Source organism: Artemia sp. Qi Xiang Cuo, chromosome 12 (genome assembly GCF_049724085.1).
Source record: "Artemia sp. Qi Xiang Cuo chromosome 12, ASM4972408v1, whole genome shotgun sequence".
In the NCBI taxonomy this organism is placed as follows: domain Eukaryota; kingdom Metazoa; phylum Arthropoda; class Branchiopoda; order Anostraca; family Artemiidae; genus Artemia; species Artemia sp. Qi Xiang Cuo.
The window spans coordinates 55,789,481-55,816,791 of record NC_142805.1 but is presented as its reverse complement, the minus strand read 5'-3'; the positions used below and the strand labels follow the sequence as shown (position 1 = coordinate 55,816,791).

At 33.8% G+C, this 27,311-nt stretch overlaps 1 protein-coding gene across 1 annotated transcript; it reads left to right on the top strand.

Moving 5' to 3' along the window:
- Positions 1–4,074: 4,074 nt before the first annotated feature.
- LOC148946299 (uncharacterized) lies at positions 4,075–26,208 on the top strand. Its single transcript, XM_089098365.1, has 5 exons — positions 4,075–4,126; positions 15,293–15,372; positions 17,177–17,347; positions 18,222–18,389; positions 22,398–26,208. The coding sequence occupies exons 2-5, from the start codon at positions 15,303–15,305 to the stop codon at positions 23,432–23,434; spliced, it is 1,446 nt and encodes a 481-aa protein (XP_088954491.1). The 5' UTR covers positions 4,075–4,126; positions 15,293–15,302; the 3' UTR covers positions 23,435–26,208.
- The last annotated feature ends 1,103 nt before the right edge of the window (positions 26,209–27,311 follow it).

Below are 27,311 nucleotides of genomic sequence, written 5' to 3'. Positions count from 1 at the left end.
GCAATTTTATAGATAGTTGCATTAATAACGGCCAGTCTAATTTCTTATCTTTGATTTGGTCGTTCTAATTTATATTTTAAAACCTACGAAACATTTTTTTCTCACAACTAAGACTGAGACATTATATCTTTTCGAATCTTAGATTCGCAATGTCTTAAAGACATTATATAAATAACTAAACTTTGATGTCACTTACCTAAATGACATTTCGCCGAGATGCGACCTTCAAGGATCATGCTTCGCTTTGGATCTACATTAGAAAATCTTGTCTATTTGTTATCTTTATCAAATGCACCTTTAACTTTCACGTTTTTGTATAACTAATCTACATTGGAAGACCAGTATACTGAGTACCTATTTCTTTTTTTAGCTCTTTAATCACAATTTCTATTGTCGATAGAGAATACTTCAGTATATTAACCAGAAAGTAATGTAAAATACCACCTTAGATGTTGGCAAGTATTTTATTTTTGTTAGATCTTCTTTAATTCCCTTTTTTATTTAATTCTCTGACATTCCAGAAATCTTGTCAAGCCAGAGACTGAGAACAGAAAATTCCGACGACAAAAGTGCATGTAATTAGTCAAAAATGGTTCACTGTTCCAGATTTTAGAATAAGGAGCCGAAATATGTCAATGAAGACTTAATCCTACTAATTTTGAGTTCTAGTATTCTGTAAAGCAAAATTTACACTATCTGGTAGCATTGTCTCTGAATTTCTTATTTTTTTTTTTTTTTTTTTGCACTCATCCCTGCAAGATCTAATTTACCCTGAATTTCGAACTCCACCCAAAAAATATATTCCCTCTCTTGGTGCGCAATCTAAAGTCAGGCACCTGGCATCACTTATCTATACCAGGGTTGCCAACTGGACATATTTTATGTTAAAAGGACATATTCCTGTGTGCCGGGACACAATGACATAAGAGGGCAAAAAAGGGACATATTTTAGAAATTTTGGACATAAAAGGGACATATTTTGCAAATTTATGACATAAAATAGAATATTTCCCCGCTGGATACATATTTTTGTAAAAAAAAAAATGTCATTCTTAACCAAATCAGTATTAATACTACTTGTCTAGCACTAAATTTACTTAACTACTTATTTTCTAATATTTTTTTACAAACGTTTTTTTTTTTTTAAACGTTATAATTTTTCGGAGCTGCTTGCTCTTTCCCGCAGACAATTATTTGCAAACACTCTTGAAATTCTTTACAAGTTTGTATTCTTTCATCTCGTATCAACTTTATTTCTCCTTGCTTTTGCGCTACAGTCAAGATAATAGGCAAGCAGGCACGTTTTTAGTTAACAATGGCTTAAGGCTTGCAATAGTTAGGCAAATAAAAGATACATATTTTTAAAAATAAAAGGACATAAAAGGGACATATTTTTCAAATTTATGACATAAAATGGAGTATTTCCCCGCTGGACACATATTTTTGTAAAAAAAAAAATGTCATTTTTCACCAAATTAGTATTAAAACTACTTGTCTAGCACTAAATTTACTTAACTACTTATTTTCTACTAATTTTTTACAAACGATTTTTTTTTTAAAACGTTATAATTTTTCGGAGCTGCTTGCTCTTTCCCGCAGACAATTATTTGCAAACACTCTTGAAATTCTTTACAAGTTTGTATTCTTTCATCTCGTATCAACTTTATTTCTCCTTGCTTTTGCGCTACAGTCAAGATAATAGGCAAGCAGGCACGTTTTTAGTTAACAATGGCTTAAGGCTTGCAATAGTTAGGCAAAAACGTTAGCAAAAGAAAAAACTTAGATTCTTGATAATCTGGAATCAATTTTAATATCAATAGATGTACCAAAAAATTAGCTTATTGTGCTGATTCCAAATATATAATATATTTTAAGTATAGTTTATCAGATTCGGCGTATCAGAGAACCCCCCTGTAGAGGTTCCAAGTTTCTATCTATAAAATGAACATTTATAGTGTTTGCCAGAATCAAAAGAAGCATCACGGATTCGTGTTTATTTGTTGTTGTTGCTTTTTCCAGGGGTGATCATATCGAACCAATCGTACTAGAATTTCGCAAGAGGGCTGTTTTAAACGAAAATTAAAAGATCTAGTGTCCTTTTTAAGTGACCAAAAAATTGAGGACAACTAGCCCCCGTCCCACGCCTTTTTTTCCTGAAAGTTGTCTGATAAAAAATTTCGAGATAGCCATTTTGTTCAGTATTGTTGAAAGGTACAATAGATATGTCTTTGGAGATGATTTGATCCATTAGAACCACAGGAGGAAGGGTCGCAAGTTATAAAATTTTTCCATTTTTTACATGTAGTATTTTTTTTATAAAGAAGTATACCGACATTTTCCAAGGGAGGAAGGAGATCTCCGAGGACAGATTTTCTATAGGGAGAATTTTCCATTGGGATGGAAGTTTCTGGGGTTGAACTTTTCAGGGGCAATTCCACACGGGGAGAATTTACCAGAATTTGTATACAGATTGTTTGTTATGTGTCTATTTTCTCGTTGTTGATCCTATTGTACATGTAAAGACACTCTGAGGGAACTCTCAGGGGGAAACTTTCAGCGGAGTTGGAATTCTCTTGGGATCTTTTTTTGCGGGGGGATTTTCCATGGGAGAATTATTACCTGGAGAAATTCTCCATGGAAAATTTCAGGGAGATAAACTTTTCAGGGGGGGGGGGGTATTTTCCAAACAGGGATGTTCCCGAATGACCTTAAAAAGGATCAGAAACTAAATGAATACAAGTCTTTCTTCAAATAAAAGTATGGTAATGAGTATTTTTCAGGCAGAATCAAGCAAAAAATTTCTTGGAAGGATTCACAGCAGGGATGGAATTGTCCGGGGGGAATTTCCCGGCGGAAGAATTATACATGGGAGGAACTATAAATATAGGAATTTTTCGTGGGGAAATTTTCCACAGAGGGGTGGATTTCCTGGGATTATCTGAAAAACGATCAGAAATAAATGCAAAAACTAGTTTTTTCTACCGAAAGTAAGGAGTGACATTAAATCTTAAAACGTACAGACGGTTTCAAAACGTATATGACGGGGGCTACTTCCTCCTCAATACTTCCCTCTCTACGCTAATGTTTGACCTTATTCTATTCCTTTTTTAAGAACAATTCTTGAAACACAAAGGCCATCCCACCCTTGGAGTAAGCCCCCCCACCATCTTCGGTGAAGAGAGGTGGTTTCACCCCCCTCTAAACACGTATTCTTTTCCCTAGATGAATCCAACAGAAATTTTGAGATAGAAATATTGTCAAAAATTATTCAAAGAACAAATAATAATGCCCTCAGCGTTTACACAACCCCTAAGAGCCCTAAGACAAGGGTTGTAAGTTATGCCCCAGGGACATTTAAGGTTATATGGAATGGGTAGTCGTACAAACTTAAGATGGGGCTCATTTAATTGAAGTTTAGTGCCCTTTGTAAGAGCCAAAAGTGATTTGAGGGCAACCCCGCCCCCTCCCGAGCCTATCAGTTCCGAAAATTAGCATTTGATCAGAATTTGTAGACATCTATTTTGTTCAGCATTGTTCAAAGGTCCTATAATTATGCCTTTGGAGATGTCACCTCACTGAATGAAGGGCAACCCAGCTTACCTAGCGCTCCGCAACGTCGCTTGACCCCTAGATTGTACCTTATGACGTGCGCAAGAAATACTCTGATTGGCAAAAAGCTACCAATAGAAGTGAAAATGTTAACCCTAATGCCTACCATGCCTCTCAGGTGGAAATCTCGTAAGAAGATGAGCCTTAAGCTCCGAGAATTAGTTTTTTACTGTTTATATGTTTTAATGACTTGTGCTTTCACACTAGTTCATTTTTTATGGATGAACTAAATGAATCTTTTTCGTTTTCATTATATTAGATTGTTAACCGACCCCTTTGAAAGAGGTTTACAAGTCGTAAGAAAACTTGTTTCTGAGATTTCAAGACGGACATATTATGGACATATTATAGACAAAATATGGACATAATTTGGCTAAAAAGGACACATTTTTGGATGATCAAGGGACATATTCATTGATCGAAAAGTCGGCAACCCTGAACTTTACTGGTTTTATTTCCTAAACTTCCCAATTTATTCATTTATTATACCAATATATTTATTAACCAATTCTATTCAGTAAGTAGTATAGTAGGCTACATGTCAGTAGTATATGAAAAATGTCAGTGATTTTGGTCAATATATACCAAATCATATTATTGAGTTAGGACTAAAGTGAATACACAATTCAATGCCTTTTTTATGCTGATTATGAATATAATAGGCTAAGCATTTCTATCGGAAATGAATTTCAGCCCCCCTATATATGCCAATTCAGGGTTTGGTTAGGTTGGGTTAGGTATAGCCTATGGTGTATTCACTTCATTTGAAACTCAATAATATGATCTGGTATATATTGACCGTGATTTTTTATAATGTTAGGCTATGTCAAAGTTCTTTTTTCAGATTGATAAAAATTCATGAACCTTTGATGTTCTATCAAAATTGAGGTAAAGTGTTTTTATCAAAATAGGTCTGTCAAGCTGGCAATTGTTGGTAAATATCTACCAAATAATATTATTGAGTTAGGAATAAAGTGAATACACCATTTGATGCCTTTTTTTATGCTGATTACAAATATAATAAGCATTTCTATTGGAAATGAATTTCACCCCCCCCCCCTACATAGGCTATACCTAACCTAACCCTGAATTGGCATATATAGGGGGGGCTGAAATTCATTTCCGATAGAAATGCTTATTATATTTGTAATCAGCATAAAAAAAGGCATCAAATGGTGTATTCACTTTATTTGAAACTCAATAATATGATTTGGTATATATTGACCAAAGTTATCAACACTAGTTAAGTTATTAAAAAGTGGCTAAAAACATATCACCTGTTTATAAATAGGCCTAAGTCGTTCAAGAGTAATATATTCCAAAAATACTTATTTATAACAATTCAAAACTCATTTATTAGGCTAGGCAACTTAATTCAAACCATTTTTGGTATAAGTTTAGAATTATGGCTCCTAATAAGGAGACATGTTAAGAAAACAATTCTTACTTTAAAATATGTATAATGATCCTAGTTAACATATTATCCAAGGGGAGAACCTTTATCATCAAGTCTTTCCTCTAAAAATCCTTCTTTTTCCAGCTTAAAATAAAAAAATTACAATAAACCTCCATGCTGACGAAATGTTAAATCTTTTGAAATTGCTTCTATGAATTGCCAAATAAGTTGTTTTATTCATTTTATTCATTTATTCTTTCATTCATCCTGGTCATTGTTAATTCCATTATATTTTAATGAGCAGTGGCGAAAATACAAAATATTAATACAACCTAACCCAAACTAACCAACTCAAATCAATAGACTCAGCTGGGAACTTGTCCATTGAACTTGGCCAGAATGAATGCTATCTGTAAAAACAATTTATTATAGGGGCAATTTCAAATTTCATTTTAGCATGGAGGTTTATTATAAACTTTTTCTTTTAAGTTGGAAAAAAAAGGATTTTTAGAGGAAAGACTTGATGATAAAGATTCTCCCCTTGGATAATATGTTAACTAGGATCATTATACATATTTTAAAGTAAGAATTGTTTTCTTAACATGTCTCCTAATGAGGGGCCACAATTCTAAATTTATACCCCATTTTCCTACTGTTTCAAGTTTTTTTAATGCCATTGACAAAAATAGTGCTAAATTTTGCAATTCAAAACTTTGCTGTTGACAATTAAGGGTAAATTCCAATTCAGTGTATATATTTACACTTTAGGGGGTTGGGGTATAAAGTTTAAGGTAAATTTGCAATGGGCCATATAATTTAGCTAGGATGAAAGTGAAAACACCATTTGATGCTTTTTTATTCTCTTTCATGTTTCATATAAAATACATTCAGGGCCCCTTTAAGGGCTCAAGCTGCAATTTGCAACAGAAGCAATTATAGTATTATGAAAGAGTATAAAAAAAGGCATCAAATGACATTGAGAGAGACATTAGGCCTGTTTTTTCACTCATCAATGTGCTAAGATCTTACATCTTTTGTCAGAAAGTGCTTAAAAGTGAAATCTTTGAGCAAAGATCTTACATCTTTGGTTGTTTTTGTGCAAACGTCTTTCATCATTCTGCTCTGATCAGCAGTCTGAGAACAATGATGAGTAGATCATCAATGTTCTCTCATCATTGTTCTATAAGGCAAAAGAGTGGCGGTCTTCACACTTTTTGCTAACATCAGTGAGCTGTAAGATCTTAGAACAAAGATGAGTTAAAAAACAATAATCTTTGCTGAAAGATGTAAGATCTTAGTGCTAAAAAACGGGCCTATTGAGAGCATTAAGAGAGAGCATAAAAAAAGGCATCAAATGACATTCTCACTTTCATCCTAGCTAAATTATTGTGCCACCTGCAAATTTACCAAGTACAGTACCTGCTTAAGCTAGAAAAGTTTTATATCTTGACTCGCCATTAAGTTATGAGTAGGTTGTTGGGTTTTGACTTGATATAGCCTAGCCTACATCATGTGTGCAAAGGGCAGGTAACCTAGAAGCACTAACAACAACATTTGTAGTAATTTTGTTAACTTTTCTAACTGTCACAAATGTGAAAGGATGTAATCAGTCTAAAAATTTAGGTTGAAATTTTCTTTTGAAATATAGTATTCTATTAATTTCCATCAGGTTAGGCTACTTTGTGTACTTATTCATTGACAATATTTGGTTAGAATAAGTTTATTAATTATCACATCAAACATAAGAGAAAAAAGTTCTAATAAAGATCCAAATTAAACTCTGAAAAGAAAAAAAAGTTAATAGACAGAAATTACTACAAACAAGAGCTTGGCTACTGCCACCTCTCTAGGCTAACTGTTGTTGTTTTGTTTGCATTTTATTGAAAACTATTTACAGGCAGTAATGGTGCAGTGGTACTACCCTAGAGTTAGGCCTACTCTAAAACAAATTGTATAATTTTATTTGTACCATAGTCTTGTCAAAGTTTCTTCTTTTTTTACAAACCCACTATAAAATTGTGTGTATTTTCCTGTTTCTTGATTCTTTGCCATTAAACCTCTTTGAACAAATGGATGATGTAGCCTTTGTCAAAATGCATAGAACCTAAATAATTTGGTCTTTGGCCCTATATTTGCACATTAAGGGTGGTAGGGGTAAGGTGAAGTGCTTTTAGGGTTAATATAAGTAGCCTATTTATGGATCTTCAAAGTTTTTTTCAGAAAATTATAGTGTTTTCTTTTGTATTGGCTTAATTTAGGCTAATACACGTGTCTTCTCTTATAATAGACACTTGGCTCTTAGTGTTAGACATTGTGTATATAGGTTTCGATGACTTAGATTAGTAACTGATTAAATCTGTCTTGTTTTAATTAAATTCTTCTACAATTGAGTCTGTATGATTTAGGTACTTTTTGATACTGTGTCAAAGATGGAACAGCTTTTTTTCCAAGATTAGACCCAACCTTAAAATTTTTTTCAAGATCTGGCTCCACTATTGACTAACAGTACATTTAAAGAATCAAATATTGTTTATAGATAAAATATTCAAGCTAATCCCATGCTTATGGAAAATGGTGAAATAATCCAATTTCTAGATGTATAGCCCACTGTTTTATTTGCCAAAGAGCCAAATATGAACATTACAATAATTTTTAAGGAATTAGGAGCCAAATCTGCTTGTTTAGTAAACTTTTTTGCACTAAATAAGTAGTACACTAAATAAAACTAAATTGCATACTTATTTAATATTTATTAATGCAAACAATATACTTGCATCTCCTTGGAAAGTTTGAGTCAGCCAGGTTTGTATGTTGTTGTTTTTAATTTTGGCATGATTAAAAGGTCTTGTGAATAAGACAACTTCTCAGTTTACTCTTGATAATGTTCATGCTTGAAAAAGAATTAAAGAATTGTTCACATATACATGCAGAACCAAAAAGAGAAAGAACAGCAATCACAAGCTATTTCAGCTGATTGTAATTGTCAGGAATGCTATTCCAAGCATTGAAACTGTTCATAACTTCCCTTTCCAGATAATTCAAAGCAGACCACTTGTGCTCTGCACTAAGGTTGCATTTGTTTTTTCTCCAAGTTCTCAAATTCAGCTCAAAGATGTTCAGACTTAAGTTTCATATCTCCTTATTTTTTTTTTATATCCAGCAACTGTATTCCAAAGCTACCAATATCAATTTTAAAAGGAGAAAATTTCAACCCAATTATTGTAGCATTAAGAGGATTTTTTATTTTAAGTTCCTGAAAGGGAAGCTGAGAAGCACTTCCCTCATATTTGAAATTATTGTTTTAAAATGGTGTTGATTGATAGAGGAATTTTTTTGTTGGTGATGCTTCAGCAGGCTTGGAAAGTGAAACAATTTTTTCCTTTCAAAAGCCTGAGTAGAAAGGGATATTTTTTATGTTATTACTTCTAACATTGAAAAAGAATAAGTTTTCTTGTTCTTGTAGTTTAACAATTAAGCTGATTTAGATGAGACATAACATCTACCATGACATAAAAGTTTTAGGTCCACTGATTGTCTGTTAGTTCTGTATAGTGAATGCCCTTCTCAAGGAGAAATGCATTAATTTCTGGAAAAGGGGATGCAAAATGTTTAAAAAATTCTCTATTGATAACCAATGTAAAAAAAAGGTAAAGGTAAAGGATGCGGCACTAGACCCTTAAGGTCCAAACCGGCGGTGCTGATCTCCGTTTCGTGGCCCTTCAGCCAGGAAGTGCAATGGGGGGCTGGGGGCCAGCCAACCTATGCTTTCGCAAACCCTTCCTGTTTTACCTTCCCCAGATTTCTCCAGGTACCCATTTAGAGCTATCCAGGTACCCATTTAGATAACCAATGTACCTTGTTATGAAGCAGAAGTGCAGCATACTCACTCTCCATTAAAAAAAAATCGAATCATTGATGATTAAGAGCTTTAACTAAAATAGAGTTGATAATTGTAATAATTAAATCCATAAATTTACAATTTTCTTCTGGAAGTGTTTGTGCGTAGCACTTCTAGACGAATGATACAATGGTAAACAAGTATCTTGTGATTAATTTTTTCTTCAAAATAGCAACAAACCCTTTTTCTTATGCTGGTCATGCTTTTGGACTCATCTGTTGAGATGAACACTATTTTATCAAGGGGAATATGATACTTATACATGTATTCATTTATGGTACTTGCTACATTTTCTCACAGTTCTGACCTTTGACTGGGAATAATCCTAAAAGTTCTTCCTTAAGGCATGAATGAGACATAAATCTTACGAAAATTGGAACTTGAGCTGTATCATTTATGTCCCAAGACTTGTCATCTGCTATTGTTAAAGCCAAAACCTATTTCAGATCTTTGATATGCTTTGTGTTTAAACTTGAGCAAATTTTAATTGTTCTATCTTTAACCATTCTGAAGACAACAGTAACTCTTTAATTCTTTTAAGAATATATGCTTTGTTCTTAAAATCTTTGAACTTAAACAAAAATTATACATGTTCTCAATTTATAGAAGAGTTTAATGTATAAAAATAAGATGGACTTTTTTTTTACCATTTTTTTTTTAAATGAAAATATTATTGTGCCTTCTGTGGATATTTGTTATAGCTGCACTTAAGTGACCAAAGAACCACACACTGCTCCAGAGCCACACTTTGCTGGCCACTGGTATAGCCTAATAGAGACTTCATAGAATTTTAACTGTTAAATTAGTGATTAGCTGTCCAAGTACTGGATGTCTAGCCCTATATTTATACATTAGGAGAAGAAAGGTAGGATTAAAAAAAATGAAGGGGGTTTTAGGAGTGATATAAGTAGGCTAAGCATTTTAGATTTTTGTAAAGTAGTTGTCAAAGTGAAAGTGAAAAGGCAATGTTGAGTAAAGATTTGATTTATCAAGTTGACCTCTTTGCTTATCTAAGTAGTATTTTTTTGTAAAGATGGTGGATACAGTAAAGATGATAATATAGCCAAGGCCCAGGGTATTTTGTCAGAGTTGAAAAAAGTCTGGAAGAATAAGAAGATATGGCTGCAAACCAAGATTAGAATATTGGAAACTCCAGTGATGATAGTGGCCAAGTGTGGTTCCAAAGCATGGGCACTTCAAAAGACAGAGGAGCATTTGTCAGATGTTTTCCAGAGAAATTGTCTGTAGATTGTTTTACAGGTTTATAGACCTGTCTGACTACCATATTTTAAACAGTAAGCTGTGCAAAAAGTTTATTCTGTTGGCTTTTACAAAACCTAATAGAGACTTCATAGAATTTTAGCTGTTGAGGTGGTGATTAGCTTTCCAATTGCTGGATGTCTTGCCCTATATTTGTACATTAGGATGCCAAGGGTAGAGGAAATAAAATGAAGAGGTTTTAGATGTGATAAAATTAGGCTAAGAAGGCTATCTTAGATTTTTCTATAGTAATTTTCATAGTTAAGGTGAAAAGGTAATGGTGGGTAAAGAAAAGAAAATATTGATCAAGTGGATGCTAAGTGGTATTTTTTTTTTTTTTTTTATGAAGATGATGGGTACAGTAAAGATGATAAAAGTAGAATAGCCAAGGGCTGTTGTGTTTTTTCAGAGTTGAAAAAGTCTGGAAGAATAGGAAGATACAGCTTTATTCCGACATTACAATATTGGAAACTACAGTGATGATGGTGGTCAAAGCATGGGCACTTCAAAAGACAGAGGAGGATTTGTTGGATGTTTTCCAGAGAAATTGTCTATAGATTGTTTTGAGTACCTGTCTGATTAACCATATTTCAAACAGTAAGCTGTACAAAAATGTGGTTCAGTCATATTTTTTAGGTCTATAATGAGAAAAATGTTGAAATGACTAACAGTCTGTAAAGTAAGATGACAAATTGTCAAAGATTATCCATGTCAGGCAACCATCTTTGGTGAGGTAAAACAGTGGGTTGTCCCCAAATAGGGTTGAAGTAGTCTGTAATGAAAGATCTAAAGCGAAATTTGAACTTTCTGTGAGAGTTTAAAGAGAGAGGTGTTGAACAGCTTGGGGCAGAATTTGCAACTCTATTCCAAAATCTCTGAAGAACTTTAATTTTGACTTTCAATTCATCCAGCAGGAAGTAGTCAATATTAGGAAAATCTTCAGTAAGGCAAACATCCAGCCTGACATCAATATGTTGCTGCTCTCAAGTCCACCAGCTAACACTGAAAGACAATTATACAGAAGTATCTTCAGTTTTCTACAGCATTATAACATTTACAAGTAGATGGGACATATAATAGCAAGTTTTATTCCTGACCCATCATCACCTGCAGATGGAAAATTGTGGTGAAGCGAAAAGGAGACCAAAGTTATCTCTGGAAGGCTTGGCATTTATAATAAAAAAAAGACTAATCCTAAAAGTATATGTAATCTGGACTATATGTTTGCATATTGAAAGGGGGGTAAATTAAGTAACCTACATTTAAGTATTTTAGAATTTTTAAAGTATTATACAGGGTTCTATAGTGTGTTTTCTTATGGGAAGTGCAGATACCAAACTGACACCATTACAGCTCTTCTGAGTGAAAAATCTTAATAAATGAAAAACACTACCATTAGACTCCTTATTTTATGCTATTTCCAAACACCATTGTTGCTTTTCTGATTGTGCACTCATCTCCCCTCCCCCTTGATTGTTTTGGATATGCCCTAGGGTTAAAAAAAACTGAATGAAAATGCTTAAATAGTAAAATTTTCGCTTTATGATATGTGACATTAATCAGGTGTATCATGTTTCTATCTGTTCTTATTCACTTTTCAAAATCATTTCAAATAGTGGTGAATATTTCAAACATTCTCTGAAAAAACTAACGGCCTTTTTTGGGGAGCTGGAAAGGGAAGCTTAGTATTCTGTACTTAATTTCCACTCTTCTGTGGGTGTTCCCAAGGGAACTGTTCTTGGACCCACATTATTTCTTCTTTAAATTAATGATATGATACCCAAAGTCAGCAACCACTGAACTTTTTACACTGATGATTCAAAATTGTTTGGTGTACTCAAAAAATCATAAATACAATCTAACCTTGATCACATTCAGGCATAGGCAGACAAGTTGCTTCTCTCTTTGAATATATCAAAATGTGTCACCACTTATTTTGGTCACAATAATCTTCAGCACCAATATACTCTGAATCATAATCAGAGGTCACCTCCCCTCCCCTCTCTGTTCCTCTTCCAATTTGTGGCAGTAGTATAGGCCTGGGAGTCACAATAGATAACCTTTAAAGTTCTACTAACTCTCCATTTAAACTGTTACCTTAATTACCTTAATTTGCACTTTGGAGCAAATCAGGATCCATCATGATCTGTTACATGCTCCATACTTGATGATGTAAATGACTAAACATCAAATACATCCCAGTGGTACTTCCATGGAACACCATTCCATTCAACATCCAATGACTTTTTGAACACTGCATTATTGGGTGCTGAGACTGTTTTATTTGACAGTCTATTCCAGTGGTTTACTACATGGCAGGAGAAAAACTGTTGTTGGTGTCAATTTTTGACAGATGGTTTGAACATCTTCTTTGAATGTCATCTCCTGTTAGTGCCACTATTTTAGGAAATTGGCAAATGAATTGGGGGGGGGGGGGTTCTTGTGAAGGAAGGTTATGTGTCATCAGCATATCAAATCTTTGTCATCAGTAAACCAGTGTAGATAATTTAAGCTCCTTTAAAATGTTCATCAAAAGCCTTATCTCTCATCTTAGATGAGAGAGCTCTCTTTTGCACTCCTTCTAGAAGCTGTACATCACACCTGTACCCTGGTGATGCTATGCACATTCCAAAATAAAGTACTGGTCTGACAAGGGCCTTGTACAACCTCACAAAAACATAGAGAGATCTACTGGATATAGTGTTCTTTAAGAGTGCTAAGACAGAATTTGCATGAGACACAGTCTTTTTGCAGTTAGAATGGAATTTTTACTGGTTGTCAACAATGGTTCCAAGATCCCTTTTTTTCATCCACACCTTGCAGCTCTTGAATGTTATTTAAAGCTAGATTGAACATATTGTACTTTAACCCTGGGTTGGACTTGCCAAAATGAATAACACTACATTTGTCAATATTAAAGCTCATGTGCCATGTTTTTGCCCATTTTTGAATATGGTCAAGATCTGCTTGTAGTGACTCATGATTGACTGCACCAAACAATTTTGAGTCATCTACATAGAGAGTTAGATGATTTTTAGTTAATAGAAAAATACCCTTAATATAGATATTGAATAGGGAGGTCCTAAGATACTACCCTGCAGGACACCACTGGTGACTCCACATCTCTCAGAGTGGATTGATTCTCTTTCATTAGTAAAAAGCCTTACTCTGTGTTCTATCTGTAAGAAAAGCTGAGCTCCAGCCCACAAGGTCTGCATTAATTTCAAATGAGATAAGTTTTTTTTTTTTTAGTGTGGATGTGGAACTTTATCAAATGCTTTTGCAAGGTCAAGCAGTAAGACATCCATAGGCAAGTCCTGATCAACCAGGTCTGTTATAATATTATAAGTCTCCAGTAAATTTATTTCTACAGACTTTCCTGGTTGAAAACCATCTTGGCTGGGTGATAATATCCTATTAAGTTTGAGATGCTTCATGACATAGTCATTTACCACTCTTTTCAGGATTTCAGCAACAGCAGAAGTTATACTTATGGGACAGTAGTTTTCTGCACTGGCTTTATTTCTATTTTTGAACAAAGGGGTGACAAATGCTGTTTTCCAATCTGTTGGCACTTTCTTGGTACATAGGGAAACTTCAAATAATTGGGAGAGTGGCTCGGCAATGTCATCAGCAACTTCTCTAGAAGATGTGGATGTAACATATCTGGCCCAACGTATTTGTTAACATCTAGCAATTTAAGTTATTTGAAGATATTTGAACTATCAATCTCAATTGGCTCCATTGGATGGTGGATTTGTGTAGGGTCAGCATTGGGTAGGTCTGTATCTGATGTGCAACTAAAAACAGACATAAACTGGCAGCTCAGTTCATCTGCAATTTCTTTGACGTCTGTCAGTTCAACTCCTGAAGCAGTTAAATTGGATATTGATCGCTTACCAGGACTTTTACATGACACATATTGCCAAAATTTCTTTGGGTTATGCTTGCATTCTCTAGCTAGTGTGGCTTCATGGTTCTGATAAAGTTTAATATTACCTGGTATCCAGGAATACAGATTTGATTATCCTTCAATCAAGTATTACAAGTATTACATCATCATTTTGTTTCTAGAGCAAATTCAAGTCTTGGACTTATTAAAAGAATAATTTCTAGCAGATCATATGAATCTTCTTGAAGGTACACAAGGCAGGAGACCAGTTCTTGACTTCAGAACCTGCCTTGCTGGTGCTTTTTATAAAAGTGATATACAGTTGATTGAAGGTGTACAAAGGAGGGTAACCGTCTGCATCTCTGGGTTTGGCAAGAAACCATATAGTGAAAGGCTATCTATCCTAGAACTCTCATCTTTGACCTTCCAACATAAGCGCAATGACATGCTACTCACATATAAATATATTAACCAACCCAAAATAAGCTCTTTGCTCAGTTACCCAAAGAAAAAAAGACATAAGGTCATTCTAAAAATCTTTGTAAGCTTAGAGCTAACTGCATAATCAGACAAGAATTTTTTAGCCAAAGTGTTATCAATGCTTGGATCTGATTAATGAAAAGACCATGTCTTCAACATCAACCTAAGTTTTCCAAAGAAGACTTAACAAAGAATGGGAATTCGAACCTTCAAAATTTGACTGGAGCTGCCCTTCATCTGCATCTCATAAATAGTGATTAATATATATGAATGTATATAAAGGATATGGGCTAGGATGCTGATGCTGCTTGTCATACTCAACCAACTCATATACTCTATCAGAAATTGATATTATGTGGCAGTGTCTACTCGAAAACCAGAAAAGAATGGTCCCCTTGATCATAACTATCTGTGGTCACTGTTACCAAGTGGGCTTAATTTGCATCTATCCTAGCACTCTCCTAGTCAGAAGGCATGTCACTGGGCTGCAAACGCAGTCACAGCCCTGTTTTTACAGTTTGTGTAAAGTATTTTAATTGCCATCGCAATAACAGATTCAACATTGGACTTTATGTGCTCCAAAGTGAAAATTATCTTAAAATAAAGCCAGTTTTACAGTGCTTAAAAAAGGAAGTCATTGTATATTATGCATTTTTAAGAACCCTGGGCCTCTACTCTGCTATGTCAAACTGTGGTGCTATTTCCTAGTATTGTTGATAGTATTGCATGTTTTATAAGTGACATTAACTCATTTCAGATGTAATATTATGGATGTGCCTCAAATTCTAAATATGACTGAACCTATGACCATTTCTGAGACTTCTGTTGTTAAAAATGGTAAGTTATCCCATTAAATTATTGATAACAAAACAAAAAGAAAGCTGCTCTGTTTTAGTTAATGATTTTCTCTTTTTTCTTCTCCTGCTTTTAAAGTTCTCCTCAGCCAAAAAAAAGAAAGAAAATGCAACTGCAATAAAGCTTGGATCTAGTCCGTAAGGGTGGAGGGTAGTAAAAGGGCCATGTTTCTGCAGAAAAGGCTAATTTATTGGTCGTGTTTTTTTCCAGTTTTGGGAGACAACAAGTCTTCAGGTAGAAAAATGTTCTCTCACTCTTTCCTGTTTAGAGGCATAAATAATAATAACAATAAAAAAAGCATTCTTACTACAGAGTTCATTTTGTGGGGCAGCTACAATCGTTGTCTCAGGGGCTAGTTTCTGTTTCTTATAACAGGCGTTTGTTTTAAATGAAATTACACAATCTTTTCTCATAATATTACTTGGTGTGTTTTTCTCCTGTAATTGTCTTTTTGTGACTTGTAAATAAATAAAGAAACAGAAAAGGAATGTTAAAGGATGCATCAAGTAATCTCTTTTTTTCAGTTACCACTAAGCACCCCTCTTGGCAGCTAACCTACAAGCTATTGGTTTTTATATCGTGACATTTATTATTGTTTTGTTGTCTTTGTCTTGCCATTTATTATCTCCTGTATTTCCGTGGCAAAAAGCACATAATTCAGACAGGTTTTTTCTAACTTGTCAAACTTTTGTTAAACTTTCCAATTTCCCCAAACTTGTTATTAAGAGCTGTCCAGGTGTTGCTAATTTTATCTATTTTAGTCAAAAGATCTCGAGTGGAAGGGGTGCAAAAATTATCTTTTAGACTTTTCTAGATATTTTTGAATACAGTATAAACAACTTCACCTTTCCCACCTTGCACATATTCACTTATATTCCAAGTACTGTTTGTATTTCTTTTCATAAGTATAGGGTATTTGTTCAGTATAGGTAAGTGTAATTGTCTAATAGTTAGCCTACCAAAGATGTTCTATGTTTTATTTTAAAGGAAAGACTATCTTTATATTTATTGTAAATAACATCCTTGCATTATGGATTTGTTATTGGTTTTAATCAATTTTTGTTGTGGGATGTAAGCTTATTATTGTTCAACCTGAAGTCATCAGTCATTTGTATGTTTTGTGTTCCATTAGAAAGCAAGCAAGTCTCCAGGCCTTATTTGCTGTCAATTTAGCGCCTTGTATAAAAAGAAGAACTTTTTTTCTGGGGGGAGGAGGTTAGAACACGAAAAATCAGTCTTATAATGGATAAAATCCTTTCTGTTATTCCATTAGAATTGGAAGAGAATATATATCAATTATCAGCTATAATATTTTAGTGTTTCTGCCAAACAGAAAGCGATGTGTCAATTTTTTCTCCTGTATATGCATATGCTCTCCTAATTTTTTTTTATCATTATGGACTCTGAAAAAGAATGAATTAAAGATGTAAAAAATGAAATTAATTGAACAATTGTAATGCCAGAGGCTGAAGGAAACAGTATTTGCGTTAAAAGAAAGAAGCAACAGTACTACCAAGTGTTTGGCTATTTTTTTTTTGTTTTTTTACCCTAGATAATTAGCCTATCAATTACATAACCTGTTGAAAAGTTTTCAGGATACTGTTTTAACTCTAAATCCTGAGATTTGTGTTGGCGTTTAGCCAAAGAAGGTTTGATTTCTGTACTTATAAGGGTTATTATTTATTCTTATGGCTAATGTGTTGAAATAAGGAAAGTAGTTGGGCTTGTTTTGTCAGCTTTTCTATTGAATTTGTTTGATGTCCCTTTTATTTATGTTTTGTTTCAGAAGTTGAAGAGACTTTACCAAACGGCAGTGAGGAGTTTTTTGACTTTCCAAACTTTCTTTTGTCTCCTAAACGTGAAGATGTTCCTGTGGGTACTGTTTCCTGCTTTTCAGGATCATGTAAACTTGAAGCTGACGCCCAGGAATTGGACTCTACATGTTTTGACAATGAAGGTACATCTCAAGCATTTATTTTTGTAAAATCAAATATATTGGGTAATATTCTATTGGAAAATCTAGAACAAGTTGGGCTAGGACTTTACTGTGTTAAGATCTGAAACTGTTATTTCTATGGATGAAGCCAAAGCAAGATGAAGAAAAACAAACTTGAAATTATGCAAATATTTATGGGCCAACAATTTCTGCAAATTCTGAAAATTGCTAAACTGTGTGTAAGATATTCCTAATTTCAAATTATCACGCTTGAATTTGTTCTATTCTCATGTTTTATGTCAGTTTTTATATTTGCAGTCTGATTTTTTAATGTCATGGGGGTTTTTAATTATCGAGAATAATTAAAAGTTCAAGCAGGGATAAGTCCAACAGATACAAAAAGTTCTGGATATTGCGATCACATATACAGTGACCGTCATCAGCAGATAAACTAAAGTGTTGCAATTAAAAGAAAAGATGTTTATACTGGAAAAAAAAAATAATTACTGCCAGGTCACTAATATTTTCTGGTTCATTGGCTGAGAGGGTTCAATAACGGGGTTCATTTCAATTCTTCAAATCTAAACTTTTCTCCTTAATATTGCCTTAATATAAGTTGAATTTTTAATGAAGGTGGCACAATCTTCTCCTTCTTCCAGTTGCAAAAGAAATGTTACATAATTTACAGTTAGACGCTGGTTTGTTCTAACATCCCCATATATGTGACAAGTATTTTTCCAAATACCACACTGCATTTCTATGACGAACAAATAAAAGCAAAAATAAAGCTTTCATTTGTTCGTCACAGAAAGGCAGCTTGGTTCTTGAAAAATTACCTTACCAAAAATATTTTGTCAAACTTCTATTATTTTCTATCTCTATATCTTTGTTGTAGAAGCTAAACATGCTTCACCAACTGATGCTGAAACGAACATAGAAGCTTCTAATTCTACTATATCACATGTGCATCAACAGCTACCCCTGGGTATTGCTTCCAATTGCATCCAAATATCCAATTTAACATCTGAATTGGACTCCCAGGATCTGGACATAAGTGATGAAGGTATATTTAAAGCTAATGATGCTGTGAAGTTAGTTTGAAAAGGAAATATTTTATCAAACATAAAAGTTTTTGTAACTTTTACAAGCATAACATAAGTAATATAACAAGCAACATAAACAACATAACATAAGGATTATATAAAAGTGTTCTATGTTTTAAAGTGTTTAAATAGTATTACCAAATGTCCGTTTTTTTTTCAAATGCTAGGGTAACATATCAAATTAACTTAAATGTTAACCATAAAAACGTTGTGAGGCTTAAAGTTCATCGTTAGGCTCTTATCCTTTAAAGCGGCTAAACTTCCTTCTTAAATAACTAAAAAGTTAAACCAGTGCAGCGTGCCTTTTTTTAAATGTGAAATTGTTTTTAAATGTGGACACTTATGTCGAATTTAGACCAAATGCAAACTAATTCAGAACAATAGCTTTTATTTATTTCCGCCAGAAAATTAATATTTTATTATGTAAACATCTTTTTCAGCATTATGAAAATAAAAATGAAAAATCCTGAAACCCATCAAATATGATGTAAAACTTCAACGAAAAGTACCTCAATAAAACTGGCATCATTGCCCAACTCCCCTACTTGAAAACAGGAGAGTCAGGAGTAATCTTTCAGCATTCTATTTTTGTTCTATTTCTTTTTTTTTCTGTTCACGATCTATTTACTTTTTTAGCGATTCGAAACTTTCTGGAATTTCAGACGATGTCAAACAAGTTGTTCATTAGCAATAACACTCGATGTTATGAGAAAACACATTTTGCATTTTTCTTGTTCAGATTAATTAAAAAAACGTTCCGAAAAAGAAGTTTTTTAAAGAAAAGTAAAGGTCATTTTAAATTTAAGATCAGAAGAAATAGAAACCTACAATAATTCAAACTCAAAATGACCGGAAGTTACTATTAAAGAATAAACGAAACCCAAAACGAACAGAGATTAAATATACAATCATGTAAAAAAAACCACAACAGGTACTAATACAAATAAATAAATAAATCTTAAAACGAGTAGTTTAAATTGAATATGCAAATCAACCTTAAAACGAACAAAAAAAAATTTGCTATTGAAGTATAAATGAAACCCAAAACGAACAGAAATTGTTCGTTAACAATCGTAGAAAACATACATAATTTAAAACATACGTGAAATTTAAATTGAATATGCAAATCAAGCTTGAAACGAATGAAAATCACTACAAACAAAAGTTTGTGTTTTGCCTCCTCTCACTGTAAAAGTCCAAAAACTACTGCGTCATTAGCGCTTTACTGAAAACTATATGTGTCTTGAATAGTCTTGGAAAGTCCAAATAAATCAAACCGAATGTTTCATATAATGCTACTAATTGTTGAAAGATCATCAGTTCAAGATTTTATTTCACTGTAATTTTATTTTCATTTTCAATGCTGTCATAACTGGAAAAGAAAATATTTGTAGTATAATTCGTTTTCAGTGAAGCACCAACGACGTAGTAGGCTTTAGACTTTTACAGCTAGGGAAGGGGGCAGTATCCAACTTGTTTGTAGTGAAGATATATTTGTCTTGAACAGTCTCGGAAAAAACTAATGAAATTAAACTGAATGTTTGATATTAATTGCTGACAGCTCATCAGTTCAAAATTTTATTTTACTGGAATTTTATGTTTATTTTTAATATTGTAATAAGTACAAAGAAAAATATTTGCAATATAATTCGTTTTCAGTAAAGTGCCAAAGACACAGTAGGTTTTAGATTTTTACAGTGAGAGAAGGAGGCAAAACCCACTCTTGTTTGTAGTGAAGCTATATATGTCTTGAAGAGTCTCGGAAAGAACTAATGAAATTAAACTGAATGTGTGATATATAATGATATTAATTGCTGAGAGCTCATCAGTTCAAAATTTAATTTTACTGGAATTTTTATGTTTATTTTCAATGTTGTAGCAAGTACCAAAGAAAATATTTGCAATATAATTCGTTTTCAGTAAAGCGCCAATGACGCAGTAGCGTTATTGGCGCAAAATAATTTCAAGCTTGATCTGCAGAATAATTGTTCGTTACACATTTTGCTTGCAGAATTACTTCATTTTATGAAGTAAGAATTGTTTTCTGACTTCAAACTGTCCAAATACTTTACGAATTCTTAATACTTCAAGAATTGTTTTCTGACTACAAACTGTACAAATACTTTACCACCCCTCCCCCCTTATGTGCAAATATATAGCTCAAATTATATATATTTCCCATCTATTCTGTCACTTGTCTTTGTCTTATCTCGCGCTTAGCTGAAAGAAACTAACGAAGAAACGAATTTGTTCTCGAGTTTTACACTGCGTAAACTTGAGTGAGTGGCGCATTATACACAAGTACCAAAATTCCTTCCCCCTGCGGAAAAAAAAACAAAAGTCATATAAAATACTCAAATTTGGAAAGCCTTATTTTCCACGGGGAATATTTTCCGCGGGAGGGGGGGGTATTTTCTCCAGGGGGTAAACGCCGGTCATCGCGCTGCCAATAGTAAAGGCCATACGGCTTCAACATTTTATAAAAAAAAAAAAAAACAGAGGCACTTCGCCTCTGGGAAAAAAAGAAGGGGTGTTGGTATAAACTTCGGGTGGATATTAACCGGGGGGGGGGGAGGGGGTAAACGCCTAGAACCTGGCAGCGTGGTCGGTGACAAGGGTATGTAATATATTAACATTTTCAATCTTGTCAAACCATTGCAGAAGGTCTGCATTGGTTGCATGGATCGTAGCCTGTAGAGAGACTGTTAAAGATTGTTCCCTCTGCGAGTTTTGTTTTTTATTTCGACAATCATGACATCATTTGATAGCTGAGAGTCATTTTACCCATTCATCCAAGTACATTTTTGAAACTTACTGTCAATTTTCCTTAGTTAAAACACGTTGAAAATATGTGACTGTAGGTAAAATATCCAATTTTTAAGTGAGTTTGGATAATTCTCTGTTGAAAGGTCTGAGTAATTTCGTATTTCTCGCTCCATGAATCCACAGATCTGAAAATAATGAATCCAGCTGTAAAAATATCTTGTTTGTTTGATGCAAATAAGATCTGTAGGCTTGTCACAAAGTTGTATCTTTGAAGGGGAACATAAGCCCTAGGCCTAATGGAGTATTTGAAATCAATGCCTAACCATTTCACCATCTTTTCTTTATGTATAAACGTGTCTTTGATAGTACCAAAATAAAGTGCAGTGTGGCATCAAAGACCGGTGTCAGTTAATAAGCTTTCTACTGTCACCTTCGTCTCGTGTGTTCTCAGAATTTTTGCAAAAGATCGGATGTAAGTAAAATTGCTGATTATTTTTTCCAGAGTTAAATAGCTAATGAGAATATGCATATTTTTTAAGGCCAGTTTTTCTGTGCTATTAGGCTGTGCTTAGAACCTGCTTGTGATGAAATGTCTCTTTTATGGTCTTATAGACATCCATCATCGTGCTGATAGCAATACTAAAAAGTTGATCCCTTAAAAGAATTCCTAAATAAGTGAAAATCATTAACGCGTCAAAAATAAAAATAAAACAATTTAATTTACAAAAAGAATGTTTGTAGATGAAAAAAACGGAAAGAAAATTATCAATCTAGTTTAAACCTAAGTTCGTTTAGACATCAACGTGCAAGGTGGGTATTTTTCCTTTATGTGTCCATTTTCGGAACTACGGGATTATTTTCTACTTTCTGTGAGTTTATTTGCACAATGACCTTCCTAATAAGTTCAGCTAGGGGAGAGGGGTAGAAAAGAAAATTATTTGTTAAAACCTATCAAAGTTTGTAAAAACCCCGTACGGCTTTCAGTTTTTAAAGCTGATAAAATTTGTCTATTATTATTTCAATTCCATTTATTCTATATGAAGTTCTTTCCTTTGTGATTCATTCAGAAGTGGTCGGCAATGTAGATCCTAATCAGCTAATAGTTATAGAATGCTCTCCTTTCCTTAGTAAGTGCTATAACGTCTGTTTCTTTTAATTGTTTTTATTTTATTTAATTTTAATAAAATAATTTTTCACTCTAGAGATGATGCTTTCTACTGTGTGCAGTTCTGACGGTATGAATCAACTAAAGCTCTTAGGGCCAAAACTGGCCGTGGTGGTGGAAAGACTGACAGAGAAAGCTATTGAGGAATTAACAGCTGGTGTGTGGCGTTGCGGCTCCTGTGGGAAAGCAGAGACATCGTTTTTGATGCTTGATCTTCACATAGACACTGGCTGTGAAGAACTATCACCAATAGAGTGTGTTGTCTGCCCTGCAGTAGTCCGCAATTACAGAGATTTTGTTGTTCACTTTTTGGAACACCAAATGGGAGCAACAAGAAGATGCCCCATTTGTTTACGAGAATATATTGACGATTTGACGCAACATCTAATTTCACAAGGTCATTTTTCACCAAACGTCTTGGAATTGGACATACAAAGTAATACATTAGTAGTTGTTTCACAGAAGCCGTCAACAAGCAGGGGCTTAAATTCATTTGAATCGGAAGCAAAAGCCTTAAACAATGAGAGCGGGAGCAAACATATGAATAGTCTCATGCATAGTAAAATACCCAAAAAATTGGTATCAAAAAGACATAAAAGAAGACATTCAGCAAAAAAACCATATAAATGTGATATTTGTGAAAGGCTCTTTTCTGAATCAAGCAATTTGAATAAGCATAAAAGAATACACACAGGTGACAAACCGTTTAAATGTGATGTGTGTGAGAAATGCTTTTCTTATTCAAACTGTTTGAATAGGCACCGAAGAGTGCATACAGGGGAAAAACCATTTAAATGCAACATGTGTCATAAGAGCTTTTCTACAACGGTCCATTTGAGCACACATCAAAAAGTGCATACAGGATTGAAACCTTTTAAATGTCGTGTATGTGAGAAATGCTTTTCTGAATCAAGCAATTTGAAGAGGCACCAACGAGTGCACACTGGTGAGAAACCATTTAAATGTGTTGCATGTGAGAAATGCTTTTCTCAATCACACGGTCTGAAGGAGCATCAAAGAGTGCATACTAGTGAGAAACCATCAAGCCATAAACAAGGTTGCCACCCCTATTGATTTATCACTATTTCTAGTGATTGTTTACATTGCGTAAACAAAAAAGAATCACTAAATCTGCTCGTAAATCACGAGATTATCAAAGAAAATCACTAAATTAACCGACAAATCACTAAAATCTAGTGATTTTTATTTTCACCGGGCGGCAACCCAGGTCATAAAGCTATATGAAAAAGCTAGCTAGTTTATAGTTTAGAGTAATTTTTTTTTCAGAATAGTGATTTTCATCAATAGACGTAGATTTGATGAAGAATTGAAATAAAATTGAATTCCCAGAATTGAATCTGCGTTTTGGTTATGTGAACATTGGGTTTGATTCGGATTTTGGTTTGTGCTTCTACCTAGTTCTAAAATTATACTAAGTGTTTGGTTTGTTATTATTTTTTTTTAACTTATCAGAGAAAGGAAAATATGTACATATGTATAATTTTCGTTAAAGTTTTAGTCTTGATAAGAGAAAACGGGTAAAAAATAAAAGAAAACAAGATCAAACAGCTAAAACATATAATAAAGCAACGTTAAAGAATTGCAACGAATTATAATAAAGCAACGAAATAATGTTGGATAAAATAAAAAAAAAATAAAAAATCACTTTTTGCAAACTATTGCCAATGATCATAGTTTTCCAGACGCGAGTTCTTTCATCTTTTCATGTTATTTATTTGTATATTCAATATATTTTATCTAATTTTCCTATGTATAACGGTTCCTTGACATGAAGCTAAAATATTCTTATATTTTTGGCTTTGTCTTTCACTGTCTTGGTTAATAGTCAGGGGCATCGTTTAGGGAGGAGGGAGTTGCCCCCTCCCAATAATGTGGTGAAAATAATTTTTATATACCACATGCCCCTTGACTATCCGCATATGGACCCTTCTTGCCCCCCCCCCCGCTCAATAGAAATGCTGGAGATTCGCCCCTGTTAATAGTTTTATCTTTTACTTATGTAAATTCTTTATTGAGCTAAAATTGAGGTTTAGATCATAATAATAGTCTTTCATCTTCCTTTTTAGATATTTTCTTAAACAATTTCACTGGTTACTGGAATTCCCTGCCATTGGAATGAAAAATATAGTTTTTTTTTTCTTTTTTTACTTGTCATGTAATCAGCCATATTCTAGAAAATGTATGACCACTTACAAAAAAACGCCAAATGTACTACATCTGGCAACACTATTGGCACCCCTGGCGTGTAGAATTACGACTGCCATCTAGAGGAGAATAATCTAGTGTATTGTTTCTCAATATGTTTAGTGTCGTGAACTTCAAAATAAATTATTTAAGGTATAAAAATATTTTATTTTGAAAATAAAAGTGATCCATAACCTAGTGATCAATGCTTTTATTAACATTTGCAGAAATCTCTAGTTAAGCCAACACTCTATTCCAATAAATCTTATCGCTTTCATTCTTGTAAATCTTTGGAAACCTTTGTAAATCTCAAATTTAACTAATAAGTCGTTTTTATTTTCTTCCATTGCTGACTTTAGCAACAGCAGTTTTACTGTGAAGGTGTCGTTTGATTAGGAAACCAACTCATTGTTATCGTTTAAACCTTATGGATGGAAAAGATTGTCAAACTTGACAAATTTATTTTCCTTATTTATTTCCATGGTTCAATGTAGCAACGCCAACGAAAATCAGCACTGCTCTAAAAACATCGTACCACCTTGAACCACTTTCCCAGTCATCTAATCAAACACGTGAACAACCCCTTAGGTCTCAAAGGGTGTCTGCAAGAAATGCATTAATTAAAATCCGAAATCAAATGACATAGTTCTCTAACTTATTTAATTGCTGGTTCGTTTTGTTTTTTCGAGTGAATGAATTGTGTCCTTTACTTTGTCAGTTGTTCGCTAGTATCCGTCGATGGTAGTTCATATTTTTTTGGATTTTGTGCAAATCGCGGATATTGGCGAATAACTCGCTTTTATGGTTGTTAGGTAGTTGGTTTTAATTCTTTTAATTTTTGGCTTTTATTGATCCATCGTTTCGTTTCGCGCTGAAGAAAAGAGGCGTTTGTCCTCTCGAAATATTCGCTTTGTTTTTTCAGTATCTTCAATTGGCCTATAAAAACCCCATTTTTGCTCGTTTTTCTTTCTTTATGTAACATCGTAAATTTTAAATAAACAAAAGAAAGTTTCTAAAAATTGCTTTTTTTTTTAGAAACAAATAAACCTAAGATGGGTCCCTGGGGATTTTTCTTATTTGTTATCCTTGGTGCATTCATAAAATCCTAATAAATTACTACTCTAGTAATATCTATTTCAAAATCCTGTTTCTAGAACATATTAGCGTCATTATAGTGGACAATGCCTATACTGAGCTTTATGAATGAGTGGCCTCTCTTTTAAACAAAGGAGCTCTTCATTTTCCAATATTTAACGAGGTGTCTCCATAAAATATCGTCAATTTATTGTTTAATACATAATATATGTTGTTGTGATCAGGAACTCTGATTTTTTTTTTTTTAACTTTACTTTTTCTTGTTTTCTGTATTATTTTTTGTTTTTCTTCGTATCTTTTATGGAGGATGATTTGTAGGTTTCAAGAAAATATTGATTGAAAACCTTGCTGATTTTGTGATCAATTTTTGTAATACTGCTGAACTTGCATAAACAAAAAAGAATTTTTTGAAAGCTTCAATGTTTTTTGTCTCCTATAGCTTTTAAATTATGAATATATATTTACTGCTTTCTTTTTCTTTTCTTTTTTAATTTAATTATTGTGTGTTTTTATTTGTTTCTTGTTATCTAAGTAGCGTAATAAATTGAGGTGAACTTCTCACTAATCTGATTTCCATTTCTTAGTTTTGATGTAATTGCCCACCCTAATTCTTTCCACGGGGTGGAGCTCAGAACAGATGGAGGTCTCAATAAGCAATTTTTTAACTATTGAACATAGTAGATGCAAACAGGTCTTTAGAAAGCTATCAGGTTTTGTACTAGATGAGGAGGGTGTATGGGTCACGAAAACACAAAAAGGTACTTTCAGACCACCCTGTTCGGTGCGCCCAAGACGGTAGTGCGATGAAACATAAGGGTTTTGGAGACAGGGTTACGGATTTAATGGGTAGTTTGTTAAAAATCTTACGAAAAATTGTCGTAAGGTTTCGCAAGATATTTCGTTATTGTTTTTACTCTAGCCATTTTCTAATTTTTAGCTGTGCTAACAACCAGCAGATGTTATACTTTGGGTACCTGGAGCCTAAAGGTATGAAAGTATTGCAATCATTATAGAGATTGCTTCCAGTCAATAGGTTTCATTTAAAGGTCACTAATTCTATCTTTTGGGATGTATTTTTTGGTGATGTTTTTTTTGCGGGGTTTGGGGGTGGTAAGAGGGTTTCAAATTTGTGATAGGGGGAGGGGGCAACATAATCTCTCCGGTCCTTACAAAGGAGTATACGCTGTTTTTTATTTCCGTTTCTATGTCTTTTTTCATGACAGGCTCTTTGGAAATGAATGATACTTCCTTTAAGGCGAAACACCAGACTGGAAACCATTAGAAATGTAAGTGCAGTATCTTACGAACTTGTTCTTCGAGCAATCATTGCGAGGGCTCTCTTCTTGTAGTTAACCTGATGCCAGCGTGTTTGCCTTATTGGCTTTACTTTTCCCAAAGTTTAGATTTGGACACATCCAGGATCAAACATCCCCTCCTTTCCCAGTAATAAATCTTATTAATAGGCAAATTGCATGATTTACAACCCTTGGCCCAGAAGTAGTGGGGGTTCAAGTCATCCCTATTTTGACCCAAATGGTTAACTGAAAAATTTCAATTAGTGTTGAGGGGGGGGGTGTCTTAAAAAAAAATTTGGGGGGGGGGGCGGGGGGGTTGGTTGTCCACTAATCACTTGCCACTCTAAAAAAAAGGC